At 39.8% G+C, this 15,786-nt stretch overlaps 1 protein-coding gene across 2 annotated transcripts; it reads right to left on the bottom strand.

The window, feature by feature from the left end:
- Window positions 1-3,574: 3,574 nt before the first annotated feature.
- LOC125551397 (Insulinase (Peptidase family M16) family protein) lies at window positions 3,575-15,547 on the bottom strand. Of its 2 annotated transcripts, XM_048714621.2 has the most exons (19): window positions 15,078-15,544; window positions 14,649-14,724; window positions 14,421-14,467; window positions 13,156-13,268; window positions 12,988-13,061; window positions 12,789-12,884; window positions 12,589-12,708; window positions 12,258-12,491; window positions 11,556-11,704; window positions 11,039-11,195; window positions 10,807-10,962; window positions 9,821-10,197; window positions 9,163-9,312; window positions 8,119-8,301; window positions 7,717-7,920; window positions 7,255-7,361; window positions 6,530-6,683; window positions 5,152-5,273; window positions 3,575-4,267 (listed from the first exon to the last, which is right to left on the bottom strand). In XM_048714621.2, exons 1-19 carry the CDS (start codon window positions 15,417-15,419, stop codon window positions 4,021-4,023), a joined length of 3,108 nt encoding a protein of 1,035 aa, XP_048570578.1. In that variant the 5' UTR covers window positions 15,420-15,544; the 3' UTR covers window positions 3,575-4,020. The 2 variants fall into 2 exon arrangements, with proteins under 2 accessions (XP_048570578.1, XP_087374588.1); XM_087518462.1 differs by lacking the exons at window positions 3,575-4,267; window positions 5,152-5,273; window positions 6,530-6,683 and having other exon boundaries at window positions 7,329-7,561; window positions 15,078-15,547.
- Window positions 15,548-15,786: the final 239 nt, after the last annotated feature.

The following is a 15,786-nucleotide window of genomic DNA, read 5'->3' as shown; positions in this document are numbered from 1 at the left end:
GCGAATAACTGGAGGACACCTGGCACATCGGTCTCGGGGCGTTACAGTGTGTTTGCATTCTGAACATTTGCTTTCATAAGAATCAGTGAATCATCTGCAAAAAGTAAGTGGGATATAGATGGTGCATCTCTGCATTCACGTATCCCTTCAATTCCACCCACTTCTTCTTCATGAGCTAGTAGGCTAGACAACCCTTCCGAACAGATCAAAAACAGGTATGGAGATAGAGGATCTCCCTGCCTTAAACCTCTTGATGGTATGATCTCCTCCGTTTCCACTCCATTAAACCTTATTTTTTATGTCACTGAGGAGACACATTGCATTATCATCTCCACCCAGACCAAGTGAAATCCCAATTTCAGCATCATTTGTTCTAGAAAATCTCATTCTACTCTATCATAAGCCTTCATCATATCCAATTTTACTGCACAAAACCCATTCGAGCCATGGGTCTTCTTCTTTATTGCATGAAAGCATTCATAAGCTAGTAACACATTGTTAGTTATAAGTCTTCCAGGGACAAAAGCACTCTGTGTTGGATATATTACCTCTGGAAGTATCTTTTTGAGTGTATTTGCAATCATTTTTATATGATTTTGTAAACCACGTTGCATAAACTAATGGGTCGATATTGTGTGATTACTTCTAGGCTGTCAACCTTGGGAATTAACACAACATTTGTTTGGTTCCAACCGCTCGGTACTTTCCTGCTATGGACTGCCTCTAGCACCTCATCAGTGAGCTCATCGCCTAGGATGTGCCAGAAACGTTTGAAGAAAATTGCATGCAGTCCATCGGGCCTGGGTGCCTTCATATCCCCAATCTGAAATAGGGCCTTGCGTACCTCCTCCCATGTGTATGGCGCCATCAAAGTTGCATTCATTTCCGTGGTAACTTTTGGTTTCACCGTATGCAACAAGTCTTGGTCATATTCTGTAATATCAGAAGAAAAAATACCAGAGAAATAATTCGAAATAAGCGGGTTGAGGTTATCATTGCCCTCAACCCACCCGTTATTATTATCTTTCAGTTTCTTAATCGGATTCCTCCTCTTCCTAGCCGAGGCAAAATGGTGAAAATACTGACTATTCTGATCGCCTCTACGAAGCCATCTAACATTGCCTCTCTGGGCCCAGAAAATTTCCTCTTGGTCTAGCAAGTTTTCTATCAATACTGATAATTCTTTTTGCCTCGAGCGAACCTCATTAGTGAATGGGGCTTGCATCAACTTTTCCAACTCCTTTTGAGCTTCATTCAAGCGAATTCGAGGTCTTTTCAGGACTTTTCTGTCCCATTCATGCAGATCACAGTGGACAGCATCAACTTTCTCTTTCAAAGTGGTACAAAGGCCTCGATGGTGTGCCTTTTGCCATGCTGTTTTTATAATCTCTTCCACAATTTCTTCTTCCAGCCACCTTGCTTCAAAGCATTGTTTATACTGTGGTTTCGCTGCTGCCACCCCTGCAAGGTACTCTGTATCCAACATTATGGGCCTATGATCTGATTTGCCCATCTCCAAATTACACAGGGCTGCATATGGGTGCATACTTATCCACGCGCCGTTAGTCACAGCTCAATCAAGTCGCTCCTTCAGACCACCCCGGAACCACGTGAACTTATCCCCCACGTATCCCAGATCTTCTAGAGCGCAATCTGTCAATGCATCTTGAAAAGCTTGCAAACGAGCTTGCTGTCTTGGCGCCCCTCCCTCCTTCTCCAACGACAATAGGATCTCATTAAAATCACCAATGATCACCCAAGGTAATCTAGACTGGGCGTGCAAATCTCGTATATATTGGTATGTACGATCCTTGTGCTCCCAGCTTGGTTCTCCATATATATATGTCATTCTCCAAATATCACCATTTGTCTCATGCACATGAACATCAATTCCTCCTCGTGCGGTGGTCTGGGAGTAGATTCTCACCTCCTTCTTTCAGACCATTAGCAAACCGCCCGTTTTACCATCTAAGCAAGGTATTATTGGTGCTCTGGAGGCTAATTAACTAGCAGGGGCGCTGGCAAGGCACGCCTCGTTAGATTGACCGTGTGACGACCAATGAAGCGACCGGATTTTGATGCGGACACTAGTCGGTCAGGCGTGAGGGAGTAGGCCCACAGAAACTGTTAGTCCTCTTTCAATGTATAGGTGCTTAGATGAGATGCTAGGTGCATTAAATAGTTTAGCAACTATAGTTCCCAATGAATAGTTGCTTAACTTACTGTAGTTAAGCTCCCTTCATTTAATGATTTAACTACTAAACTCTTTCATGCATTGGTGAATTTGCTTTGTTTAAGTATGCATTGGTGAATTTGCTTTATTTAAGTGTTTTGCCTAGGTTTGCGCGTTTGGCATTGCTTATTTTTGTGGTCACCAAACTTATCTCTATCCTCTTAATTGGCTTGGCACATCATATTTCTTCATCTACTCCATCTGTTCCAGTTTATAAGTCCTGCGCGTATATCTAGATTGCCAATTTTATCACCCTAATATAAACTATATAACACAAAAATTATACCATTTGAAAATAGAGCATCTGAAGTTTATATTGGTATATTTTTTTGTAATATATGACTTGTATTAAGTTGATCAAATTAACGACTTAAGGACACGTGCACATCCTATAAACTAAGAGAGAGGGAGTACATGGCAGACTTATATCCGTAAAAGATGAAACATTGGGAAGGGCCTTAACCGGTGCATCATGGCCAAGGCGATCTAGAGCCGAAGAATACCAAGTTCGAAAGCAGGCTGCCCATTTCCCACCGACGCATCTGGTCAGTGTGCGTGTGTGCTCGGCGTGCCATGCCAGGTGCCAAGCTGCTTGCTTGTTCCCAAGCTTAAGCCGTGTACGTAGACCGCCATCGTGGACTCATGGACGCATGGACCTGTTGCGAGAAACAACTGCTGCAAGGATTTCCTCGCAATCTGTAGCAGTCATTCTGGTGCTAGCCACACGGGCGATGAGCTGACGGCGACCAGATTCCAATGGGGCATTTCTAGAATAGAGCGGCAATTACATTCAATTTAGATTTGGGATATGGCCATATGGGTAACGAAACTGCTCTGCGTACGATGGTTTTCTCGTCCGACCGGTACGGCCAGAGAGCAAATCATCATGGGTAAGGTACAATGTTTGACCTACAGGGCCACAAGGCCAAACTTGACATGTTAAGTATGAAGAGAGAAAATTGCCCGACAGCCCTCGAACAACATTCATGCATTTTTATTTCTATTTTTGACAGCAAGCAACGCTCATGTATGTATAGCCAAGGAAACCTGGATGAAATACATGGCACAATAGATGAGCTCAACTCATGTTTTGATTGTCAGCACACGTGTCATCAAGAGGAAAAACACATTAGGTCATGAATGGAAAACTGAGATTCTGAGCTCGTATTTTTATTGTCAGCATTGCATATGTTTGAGAAAGAAAAGAAACCATTAGTTACTGGCTGAAAAACAAGGTAATATTGGAGGATAGCCCAAATGTAAGCTGTTGTTGAGCTTATATAAAGAAAAATGAAATTCAGTAGCAATTCCACCTATCTTGACAAATCATACAATATAAAGTAAAAAAAAAAAGATCCACAATATTGATTAACTGGGCCCACATAGGCGGAAGATTACATTTTTCTGGGTACAAGTTGAAGAAAGGAGCACTTACTAGTTCAAAAATGATGTGCATGCTGCACTATAAAACACTATACTAAATCTTACCAGCAGAAGAATACCCTTTAATACCGAATGGATGCTCATCAATTTACAAGCTGCAGACCAATTAATGAATGTGGTGGATTTTCTGTAGATGATTGTTTTATGTATCAACTATGGTACAGGGATGCTCTTGCAGCTTGGTGGAGGTAGCCACACAAATGATTTTCTGTAGATGATTGTTTTATGTATCAACTATGGTAAGAGATGCACAAAGCTGCAGCCACACAAATGATACATAGCCATCTGAGCTTCGGAGATGATCCTATGTAGGCATTGTACCAAACAAACATGATCCACTTCCCTCAGCAGAGGCTAGGATAAAATTGGGAAGAACCCTTCAAGGATTCAACATCATCAATTGCAGTCCATGACTGCTCTTGCAGCGTGGCAGCCTCAGCAATATCCGGGTTGCAACCATACACATGTATTGCCAATCGTCTACGTGTTGGAGAAGATGATCTTATGTAGGTATTGTACCAACTGATGACGTCCTCCTTCCCAACTGTCCTTAGCTCTTCAGCTTCCAGTTTTGACATATCAAACATATACCTATAATTGGATTTTTCCACAACATGAGACTATATATGTGAGGGATGAAAGGATACATGAAGCATTAATCAAATCCATCAGTAAAGAACGGAAGTGAAGTACTCACGCGATCCATGACATATTATTTGAAACTACATGCAGCTCAAAATATTTGTCAGGTTGCACATGGGTTTCTTTTGCCCAAGTGACCAAAGTTACAAATTCTGCAGATTATGAGACATCGCTGCTTTTATAAGCACTACTTCCTATTACAAAAGTGAAACATGCAGAAACACTGGTTACCAAGCTAAATGAAAAAAAAAAACTGGTCATTTCCAACTAGTTCCCGGCCAGTTATTGGCCTGCAGCTTTATGGCAATTTGTTGTCAGCACTTACACTGTGAACAGGCCTGGGCATTGGACAAGGTTATGAAGCACACGGCCTGGATAATTTGTACCCATAACTGAATGAACGGTTAAAAGTCCAGTATGTCCACATAACACTAACGGTATATTTTCAGTTTTGAATGTTTTGTGCTGCCTAGGACGGTTTTTGGCTGAAATTCAAACCAGCTCAGGGAAACAAACGGGTTCGATGGCAAAATGGTTTATACCACATCATGCATTGCATCATAGAATGGTGAGGAGGTGCTCGTGATAAAGCGCCCTACATACTATTGTAGCAAGGAAAGAGGAAGAGGAAGGGTTCCACTGTTTATACATAACCATACCAACACCACATGAAAATATGTGGCATGGGTTTAATTGTGTAGGTTGAGTGGTCAGACCCAACCCATGAATACCCATAGTCCTGACCTCAAATGATTCAGCCTTAGGTAGATACTTAATTTGTTTCACATAAGTTCTAAATGATGCATAGACATGTAGCAGGAAAGAAGTTATACCTTTTGTCGGTAATCTGCGACCAGTAATCGCCAGTTTGATAGCTAAGGGAAGGATCCTTCTCGAGTTTTTGAGCTATTAGCCCACTCTTGTGATGCTCAAAAGTCTCCTCCTCAAGCCCATCCTTCAAAGCACACAGGTATTGACCAAATGCAAGTAATTGTGAGATTACAATTAATTGATTTTTCAGTTTTCATAAATTAACGAAGTTTGTCCACAAAACACAGTATGAAATATAGCGACAGGTAACAATATTTCACTAACAACTTGATGTTTTGAGAATTCAACTTCAACTACAACGGGATCAAGGAAACTCTATGAAAAATAGAATAGAATTCCAAAAGCTTGAGATATCTTGTGTTTTCCAATTGCATGAACAGCATAAAAATATCAGTATAACTGAGAAAAGTTGTACTCCCTCCGTTCCTAAATATTTGTCTTTCTAGAGATTTCAACAAGTGACTACATACGGAGCAAAATGAGTGAATCTACACTCTAAAATATGTCTATATACTCCCTCCGTCCGAAAATACTTGTCCTAGAAATGGTTGTATCTAGACTTATTTTAGTTATAGATACATCCATTTTATCCATTTCTAGGACAAGTATTTCCGGACGGAGGGAGTACATCCATATGTGGTAGTACATTTGAAATCTCTAAAAAGACAAATATTTAGGAACAGAGGGAGTATATGGGAATTTCATATTCAAATATGAACATGAATATTTATGTAAGACATTCTTTTCCAGTGAAGACATGGATATACATGATTAAAAGAAAGGAATACACCAAAAAAGTATACTTTGTTAAGACTGCATAAGTCAAGCAAAGTTCATTTTGAAATATACCATGAAGAAACATCTCAAAGGCAATTTGTTTAGGCATTCTTGCTTAGAATAAAGGTAAATGTCAACAAAGATTAATCAAAACATGAGTGCAGGATTTCCATCAGTCAGAGATAAACATCATTGTGCTGTTACGAGAATAAAATTGATGCACGAAGCATGTCACCAACATCTTAGGGGCTGTTTGGTTCCTAGCAACACGTTGCCACACCTCAAGTTAAGTGAGTTTAACCGAGTTATATAAGTGTTTGGTTTTAGCCACACCTTAGGCGAGATTCCTTTTTGTGACAAATAAGCCCCATATGTCATAATACACTCAAAAAGTGTGGCAAGATTCTCTTAGACATGCCGAAGTTAGGCAATTTTAGAAAAAAATGTGTGGCAAAGTATGGAAAAGTTAGCTTCCAACCAAACAGGCCCTTAGTACTTAGATAAATATGTTGATTAACATATATTTTCTGTCAGGTCAGGTGACTATAAGATAGTCTAATAAAATGAAGGGCTAACACAGAAATGTGTAGGAGAGTAGCATACCAGCAAAGCAGACAAACCATCAATAAAGTTATCAATCCTGCTTTGCAGGTAAACAGGGCTATACTTGGAGGACATAACTCGAAAACAATACGCCAGCAGGCGGTAAGTCATCCTTGGACTGGAGTCCACAGTATAGCCAAGCTGCTCCTTCGTTCTATCATTGGAATGCCAAGAAAATCAATTAGCAAGGTTGTTGCAGAATACAAATAGTAACAAAAGTATACTCCCTCCCGAAAAAAAAGGTGATCTCCGGCAAAACTATTTTGGTTCTGACCAACCTTGCAAAAAGAAAAAACATTGTGTATAGAACTTATTTTGAAAATAAATCCATAATACTCCAACCACTTTGAAATATGTGCACTTATTTAGGAAAGTGTCTTTTCACAACAATTCTCATTGAGGACATCACAAGTGCACACTTATTTTGGAAAGTGTCTTTTCACAACAATTCTCATTGAGGACATCACAAGTGCTCTAATTGCAATATTTCCACTTTCTACTTGTACTTTAGTACTGTAAAAGAAAGATTAGTGGTTGCAGTAGTATGTCATTTAATAGGGATAGGAGTATGCATGGCCCACTGTAAGTAGTATTTCTAATACTGGGTGCCTCATTGGTTTGTGTGTGAGATGAGCTTGAACAAATACTGTGAGTGCTGTATTATCGATTGGACTACACTACTTGGCACTCACACTTTGTCTAGAAAACAAGAAAATAAATTATACCTCAGCTGATCAAAGCAAGGTTCTTCAATGATATTGCTGAAAAGATCTGTAATAGCTCTGAGCCTTGTTGACTCCTTTCCAATGTCTTGCTCAACTGGAAAATAAACCTGACAAGAAGTGGTATATCAGAAGGTTGCCTGATTAACCTAAATTGACAAATTAAAATTAAAATAGAAGAGCAGCCTCGAGGTACACTTGCGCATGTTTCTTGAGGTTAGGTCGGATGCCTATGCATTCAAAGTGGTTGCATTTCACATAGTAGGCTATTCGACATACATGATACTATCACAGTGAAAATGTTCAGGACCTGGATGTGATTCAACATATAATTAATAATTTAAACAGCATCTAAAGAAACATGCAAAAGTGTTATGCTTCAGTAAACTTCTAATAAAGTTCTCTTCAAGACCAGTTATAATTCAAACAGTATCTAATAAAACAGGGAACTGGAACATAGCCCACCTCAACCACAGAATTCTCTTCAAGATCATTCTTCACACGTACACTTCTAATAAAATTTGCACCATGAGGAATGCAAAGAACTCTTTCACCGTGTCTTGCCTCCACTGACAGTGTCTGGCCTGACAAAGTGTTCTGGAATATTTTTGATATATTTATCGCTTCCTCTCCTGACAGGTTACCATGACATAGGCCCTCGATGTGTAACTGCATGTGTCCAAACAGGAAATGGTTTCTAAAGTCTAGCAAATGTATACATGATACAAAAAAAAAAAAAACCAAACATTTCCTTATCAGAACCATACTTTCAGCAAAGCATCTTTCGTCTTTTGATATCATTTGACACATGTAAGAACAGGCAGCACCAGAAATACTGGAGAAACAAAGAGCATTTGTTACCCTTACCTGAGAAAGGAGCTCTGGAACAAATGCTGCCAGATCTGAAAAGGTTAACGTCGCAAGAACTTTCAATTTTTCATTGACGTCCCAGAATATTTGACGTAAGAACTGTAGCCTCAAGTAGGTGGAATGGCTCATAGGTTTCATATTCGTGTTTCTGTAAGCTCTTTCCAGGTCCTCCTTGATGACCTAATGAGTGCACAATAAAACAATATATATATATATATATATATATAAATACTAAGGTGCAGAAGTTTATGGATGGTTATGTGTTTTCTTGAACTACGTTCTCCATATGTTAACAACTAGCGAGGTGAATACCGCAAGAAACTGTATAAGCCAGTCAAATAGCTGGTTAGGCTGCAGTCAATTCATGCGCTTCTCTCACTGGAGGGTAACTATGTCAATTAATAAGACAGAAAAAATACAGTAGGATCAAAGGAATGCATTGTTTGCCTAATCTGATTATATCAACAATTATTACAAGAAAGGTCACTTAAGTTATCCATTTTTGTGGTGGACGTTAAAGGAAAAGGTACAGAACACAAAATTTAAAATCCACACAAACATAAGAAATATTCTTTCACGTTGTCACACTTATATTTCGAAATAATCTATCATGTGTTCACGTTGTCACACTTATATCTCGAAATAATCTATCATGTGTTCACGTTGTCACACATATTTCGAAATAATCTGATTGTATCAATAATTACAAGAAAAATCGTCATTGAGTTAGCCATTTTTGTGGTGGATGTTAAAGGAAAAGGTACAGAACACAAAATTTAAATCCATGCAAACGTAAGAAATATTCTTTCACGTTGTCACACTTATATTTCGAAATAATCTATCATGTGTTCAGCACGAAATTTAAAATCCACGCAAACATAAGAAATATTCTTTCACGTTGTCACACTTATATTTCGAAATAAACTATCATGTTTTCAGCACAAAATTTAAAATCCACGCAAACATAAGAAATATTCTTTCACGTTGTCACACTTATATTTCAAAATAATCAATCATGTGTTCAGCATAAAGATACATTACCTCAAACCTATCCATCTTTGGAGAAAAGGACTGAGAAGCAGCCAAGATGTGGGACAGCAGGATGGCCAGCTTGTCATTGTAACCATAAAGCTTTAGCTCAAGGTTGCTACCAACGACAGATAATGATGTCTCGAGTTTAGCCACATAAGCCTGGGAGGTTTATAAACCAGTTGCAAGAAATAGCTCAGATAGGTCAAACCATTTAACAATAGTCGACAAGATTGTAGATACTGTGATTTCAAAATTAATAATATTGCAAATACTAAAAAGAGGGGAACATGGACGAGAGTTCTGATATCTGATCAGAAAAGCAAGACAGCAAACCGAAACATCGGACAGTAGGTGGCTGGGTTGTATCATTATTTACAGCATCTAGGCCTTAGTGAGTAAAACAAGGAACATCGTGAAATAAAATGCATAAATAATTTTTAGTAGTCAACAGATGATTCCTACGCTCGAGTTTTTGCATCAATAACAAAATTTGGATCTGCTGCAAAAGTCAGGTATCTAACTGATGGTCAGGCCCTGTATTAGATGTAAATCTCAGCCACTCTTGATTAAGTTCAATAATGACAAATAGTAGCAGCACCATGAAAATAAATAAAAAACTACGGTAAGCTCATAAAACAGACGTTGAAACAAATTCAATAATACCCACCTGATAGAGGACCTCATTTAGCTCATCTTTAAGAAGGTTTGCAAACAGATCTGTCAGAACAGAGTTTCTGAGGCTGCTACAGCCATCCTTGACAGAAATCAAAAAGTATGCATTGGCACGAGGAACATTAAATGTAATATCCATCTTGTGCCAGAGCTTTATGAATGGTTCATCCACAATACATCGAGGATTATCATCGTTTGAGGATTTAGGAATGCTAGCATTCCGCAGACTGAAGTCCCCTGGGATGTATTCATTCTTCCGAGGTAAATGAAAATTACCATCTATCTCCACAGGATTTCTCCAGCTTTCAATCAAAGATGGCGGAATATCCTCTTCAATGTACTGTGAACCAAACCATGGTTCACATCTAATGGCTGCAGGAAACAGACTGCATTAGAAATGCAAAATCATGAAACAATCGGGCATGTTATGCAGTTGAACAAACTGTGACTTGGTCCCTGTCTCATAGTTAGAATTCCAACTCTCCACAGCATGTGGGGTAAACAATATGTCAAATTAAGCCCTCCAAAGCCAACAAGCTGTTACTTCATATAATTCCACAAACAGAATGAGTTTCATCTATGGAAATTGTATGGCTAGGCCAAAGCATGAAATAATAATAATAATAATATTACTAGTATTATTATTATTACTATTATTATTATTGTTATTATTATTATTATTATTATTTCTACATATCATACCATTATGAAAAAAAAGGATTCCCGTGTTTTATACACTACATTAAGGAGAAAAAATAATAATGATGATCACAAGATGAGGCATCTCATTTTACTAGTACAATTGTTAGCAATATCGAGTCATGATTCAACAAACGAGCATCAAATGTTGAAATAACAGTGTTGACTTGAAACTTCAAACAACTCGCATCATGTAGCACAAGTCTAGTGTTCACGAGCCTGGCATAGGAGCATTGTGCATTAACCAGCCCCCCCAAAAGACTGGCAAGACGGACTGCTTACCTTGGGACTGTTTATCAAATGATCTGCTCAGTATGTCAACTCTCATGTTGTCTGGATGAAAGAAGCTCAGAACATGCTTGACTAACTCTGGTTCCCATCCCTCATAAATATATTCTCCAGAAATTATGTGTTTTTCAGAATAAAATAGCATATTTTCTGCAAAGTAGAATTTAAGTAAGCCCTGCATCCATCATAAACAAATTAAGCGAAACAAGATGGAAAAGGTGATGACCTGCAAGATCTACTACATAATCATCTGGGGGTTGCTCTTCTGCAAATCTGAATTCCATGTACCCAATATCCTGAAGTTCCTTAAATATCCATTCTTGCGGCTCAGACTGCTTAAGTAAATTTATATATTGGTACACAGCTGTAATGACCTCGAAGAGCTGCAAAAGCATTCCATGTCAGAAAATGTATCATTGTGCTTCCCTAGGAAGTAAAATAGTAAGAGACATGTGAATGCAAGAATTATCAAAAGATTGGATGAATTGCCGCTACTTATAAATTTTCTGATGAATATTAGTCTCAACAATGTTTGGCAGCCAACTTCATGGAAGAAAATGATGCCAACTACAATCAATCACATGTTCCTTAGCAGAAGGCATTTGCTGGTAGTTGTTAACTACAACAGTTCCGCAAAAATGATGTAAAGAATAAAATACTTTGATGCGAGGAGAAAAGGAGTTTCAACTAACAAAAATACTCAGATAAAACAAGAAAGGCAAGCATCGTATGAACCTGCATACATTTTTAAGTCCAGAATCAGAAAGGCGGATAGACATCTCAAAGATATAGGCATATGAGGATCGTTGTGTTCCTCCAGTGCCAACGCCAGCACTCAATGTGCTAGCCCAACCTTTAGCTTTCAAAAAATATAGCAAGCTTCCCTTGCCCTCTGAAAATAGAAACAAAATGGTCAGATGCTAAATGGCAGGGCGTGATTACATGAGATGAAACTTCTGCATGCTCCAAATTAACATTAAACAAAGATAGCAACCAGCATTAGAATCTATTCAAAAATAAATTGTCTTTATTATGCAAAAAGTTCTGTAAAGATGCTGTTCTGCAAAGAGTACATAAGTTACCAGAGGTTAACACAAAATAAGATAACCCTGAGTGAAGAATGGACATTTCAGCAAATCGCTTCAGGTGAGGGCATAAACAGCACAGCCCACAAGGGGACAATGCATAAGAATGTATATTCAATCAGGTAATCTAACTGATACAATCATATTAAATAAATGTGAATTTGTTGTCAGGATTTGAACCTACAGGGAAGAAGGGCTACCATTAAACAGCCTGAAACCCCTTGAAAGAAGAAAACGTGATGAAAAAAATATTTGAAGGGTGAATCAACAGCATGCTTAGTATTCAACCATTGATTAAAGGTACAGCACCTGAACGGAACAGCAAAAGGTTACAGCTATAGGTACGCGGGAGTTATTTACCATGACCAAGGAGATGTGCCAAGTAATCTTCTGGTTTCTTCATGTATTCCTTGTGCAGGCAAGGAAGTGTCCATGACAGGAAAAGACTGTGAACATCTCTGACAGCCTCTAGCTTATAAAGTTTACCAGATTTCCAGAAAGGCATATCAGACTTTGGACTTATTTCTAACAGAGGACCAGCTTTAACTTCACTGAATAGCTCTATGGTCCAGGCTTCTAGAGTGTCAAGGGGTTCTGAAACAAATGAAACATACAGATAATTAATAGCAAAAGAAGAGCATGAATTCATTTATTTAGTGAACATACAATTAAAATAGGTAACCAGCCCCACCTCCCCCAATTATAACTAGCTTCATCATCCCTCCATGATAGTTACTCATGTACATTTGCAAAATCTCTTCCCTTAGATTGATTCCACTGCCCATTGCATTCGACAAGCTTTTCTTGTTTCCTACAGATAATCTCAAAAGTTCAGCCCCAGTATAATTCAATGGATATCATGACATTAAAATAACCAAATGATAAGCATACCCCAGGTAAATCTATTCAATGGGTGCCCTTGAGAGCAAGTATGGGACTGCAGTTGGTAAAGGCGGCAGCTATCGCTTTGCAGAACTTGATTGAACTCTAACATAAGATAATAGTTGAAGCAACAAAGTTATGCATAATTTAGACAGTGAAACAATAACTAGCAGTGGTTACTGGTTAGACAGAAAGGAAAAACACATACCTGAGTCTACTGCTAATATCTCGCGGTCCATAGCTTCAGCCTTAACAAGAGGTGATACAAAGAACTGAGAAAATCTAAGCATGGAATCAAAACCATGTATTAGTATAAACCTGAACTCAACATTTATGTTACAGATTAAGAATGATAGAATGAAGAATAGCTAACTACCTGTCTAAGGCTCCCTTAAGATACTCACGATTGACCTCAAAATGATAGCATGTGTACTCAGTTTCAGTAAAAGCATTGGATGAACCACCATGTTTGGACAGGTAACTGTCATACTACATAAGAATATTTATCAAATTGCAATAAAAGCATTCACCAACTCTACAAAATTAAGGTCAAAGGAATATAAAAGCTCAAGGACTATGTAAATCATTGTAGCATGGGTACTGTGCAAGCAGACCAGCATTAGAACTGTCATAGTGGACAAAGGGCTGCTACATTTCGGCTAGCTGCGATGTAGCAGCCCACTATAGCCCTATGGTGTGCAGGATCAAGTACTATATTGGCACTTATAAACAAAGATGTTTCAGGTTTTTGTCTGAGCCCTAACACAAGGCAAGTTTATATTTTATTCTTATGGTTCATTAGTATGTCACACCGTCGTTTCTGTTTATAAGGTGTATTTTGTGTCGACTCCGGCCGTCCCCCGCTACCCGCCAAGGTCAATTAGCAGCCATGCAACGCGCACGAGACCCCCGCGACCACCGTTGAGCCGCGGCTTTGTGCCGAGCTCTAGGTGCTCGGGCAGCTCGGCGCTGCCAGAGTGGGCCGCAGTCCCGGCTCCCCACCGCCCCTGGGTCCCTCCAGGTGCCTTTGCTAGCCATCCAGCGACCTTCTCGGACCAGGCAAGCTCCACCAGCCGAAATCAAGCTCGGTGCCCCTTAAGTGTTCGACGGAATCCCCCCAAGGTATTTTTGTTTGTTTCTTTTGGAAATTGTGTTGAGTTTTGGATTGTGGATTGATGAACCATATAATAATTAAGTACTGTTTGTGTTTTATTTGCTATTTGACATGAGTTTAATATTATTCGAATTAGAAGCTTAAAATTTAGGTATCCAGTTTTCAGGTCGGATGTAAAAGCAGAAAAAAAAATTGGCTACCTAAATCTTCTCTCTCCTCAAAAACTGGATTTCGTAGCAACATTTTTAGTCTGCTGTTGGAGATGCTCTTAGTCTAGTAACCACATAGGTCAGGTTTTGACAAATATAGCAGAGTATCATCATGTATATAACCACTATATGCTGTGCACTGCCAAAATGCTTCAATATTTTTCTACCAAAACAACATTGATCCAAGCAGAGCATGTGATGGTAATTGAAATAAGGGGAAAGGACAATAAAAACACATATAACTTTCAGACACGGGTAATCTCAGGGTTGACTCACAGAACAGAAGAAGGGGCGTAAAAGTATAGACATTGTACAAACCTCGTTTTCATCAGGAAAAACAGAGCTCCCCATAAAAAGCATGTGCTCTGCAGAAATTCAGCACACTCTGATATTACTATAAGCTAGAGCGTACATATCATCAGACTAGTTCCCTCCAACTTTTGGATAGCGTCGAACAGAAGGCTTAGTAGTTTTAAGCTTTTAACTGATGCATATGATCAGCCATAATACAAGATAGGTAAAACGAAGATGACAATGATTGCATACCTAGAAAATGAGCCAAACCCTGTGCCTTTGGAGGGTCCGCAAAACTGCCCATTCCAACACACACTGCAGCAGCAGCCTGAAATTTCGATGTGTCATGTAAGAAAAAGCAAAACCAAACATCAAACTTGCAACAGGCAGCAATACTCGCGGCTATCAAAATGCACCTTCCAGATTTGCAATCCTGTCCGTCAAGCTAGCAATTGGTTCTAACCACTTCGACACACGAATTATTTTCAACAGTTCAATTTACATTCCATCGGTTATGATCCACGTGTCTGATCGTTGTCAATGCCACTAAATTATGCTAGATCCAGCTAACGTTCATAATAGCAGCATCACGGCCACCACAGAGGAGAGTGATCCAATGTACTAGCCAAATTAGATTGAATAGAACAAGTGCAGGTCTCTGAGGGCAAAACTCGTCGGTACCTTCTTAATGACCGGCTCGGAGCTGCCCTTGTCCTTCTTCCTCTTGGGCTCGCTCCCATCCTCGTCCTCCTCGCCTTCTTCGTCGTCGTCATCCTCCCCCTCCTCGTCGCTATACTCTTCGTCATCTTCGTCGTCGTCCTCGTCACCATCTTCCTCGTCGTCCCCGTCGTCCATGTCCACGTCTTCGTTTGGCTTGGGGGCAGGGCCGCCGTCGGCGTAGATCTCGGGGTCGTGGATGAGGAGGGCGCAGAGGCCATTGGCGAGGCGGAGGAGGCGGTAGGAACGGTTGTCGCTGGGGGACTTGACCACCAGCTCGTCGTCGCGCGACACCGCCGCCGCCATCTCGGCCGTCCGCCGCCGCCTTGTAGATACGAAGGAGGGGGGGAGGTGGTGGGAGATAGGTGTGCGGCGGGCAGTAGCAGCGCGGGCCTTCTCCCCTGTTTCCTTCGTTTATATCTTGGTCTTGTTTATTTAGGGTTACACACGCAGCTTTGGCCTAGTTGTATCAAGGAATCGCTTCTTCTTTTTTTCCTCCTTTTTTTCCAGGGATCAAGGAATCGCTTCTGACGCAAGTGCGTCCCAGACGGGGATTTATACGACCCTACCACCCTACGCCCTTGGACAAAGAATTTCGAAGATATATAAATACTCACTCCTTCCAAAAATAAGTGTATTAACATTAGTATAATTTTACACTAAAGTTAGCACA

This window comes from Triticum urartu, chromosome 4A (genome assembly GCF_056163025.1).
Source record: "Triticum urartu cultivar PI428250 chromosome 4A, HENAU_Tu73, whole genome shotgun sequence".
Taxonomy (NCBI): domain Eukaryota; kingdom Viridiplantae; phylum Streptophyta; class Magnoliopsida; order Poales; family Poaceae; genus Triticum; species Triticum urartu.
The sequence above is the reverse complement of the archived record's forward strand: the minus strand, read 5'-3'. Positions and strand labels throughout refer to the sequence as shown.

Excerpts from the sequence above, each read along its gene's own strand:
- LOC125551397 (XM_048714621.2), bottom strand. The coding sequence starts at position 15,419 with ATGGCGGCGGCGGTGTCGCGCGACGACGAGCTGGTGGTCAAGTCCCCC. Across the intron at positions 9,313-9,820 it reads TAAATGAGGTCCTCTATCAG|GCTTATGTGGCTAAACTCGA; the intron begins GTGGGTATTATT and ends TAAACCTCCCAG. Across the intron at positions 8,302-9,162 it reads CAAAGATGGATAGGTTTGAG|GTCATCAAGGAGGACCTGGA; the intron begins GTAATGTATCTT and ends TGCACTCATTAG.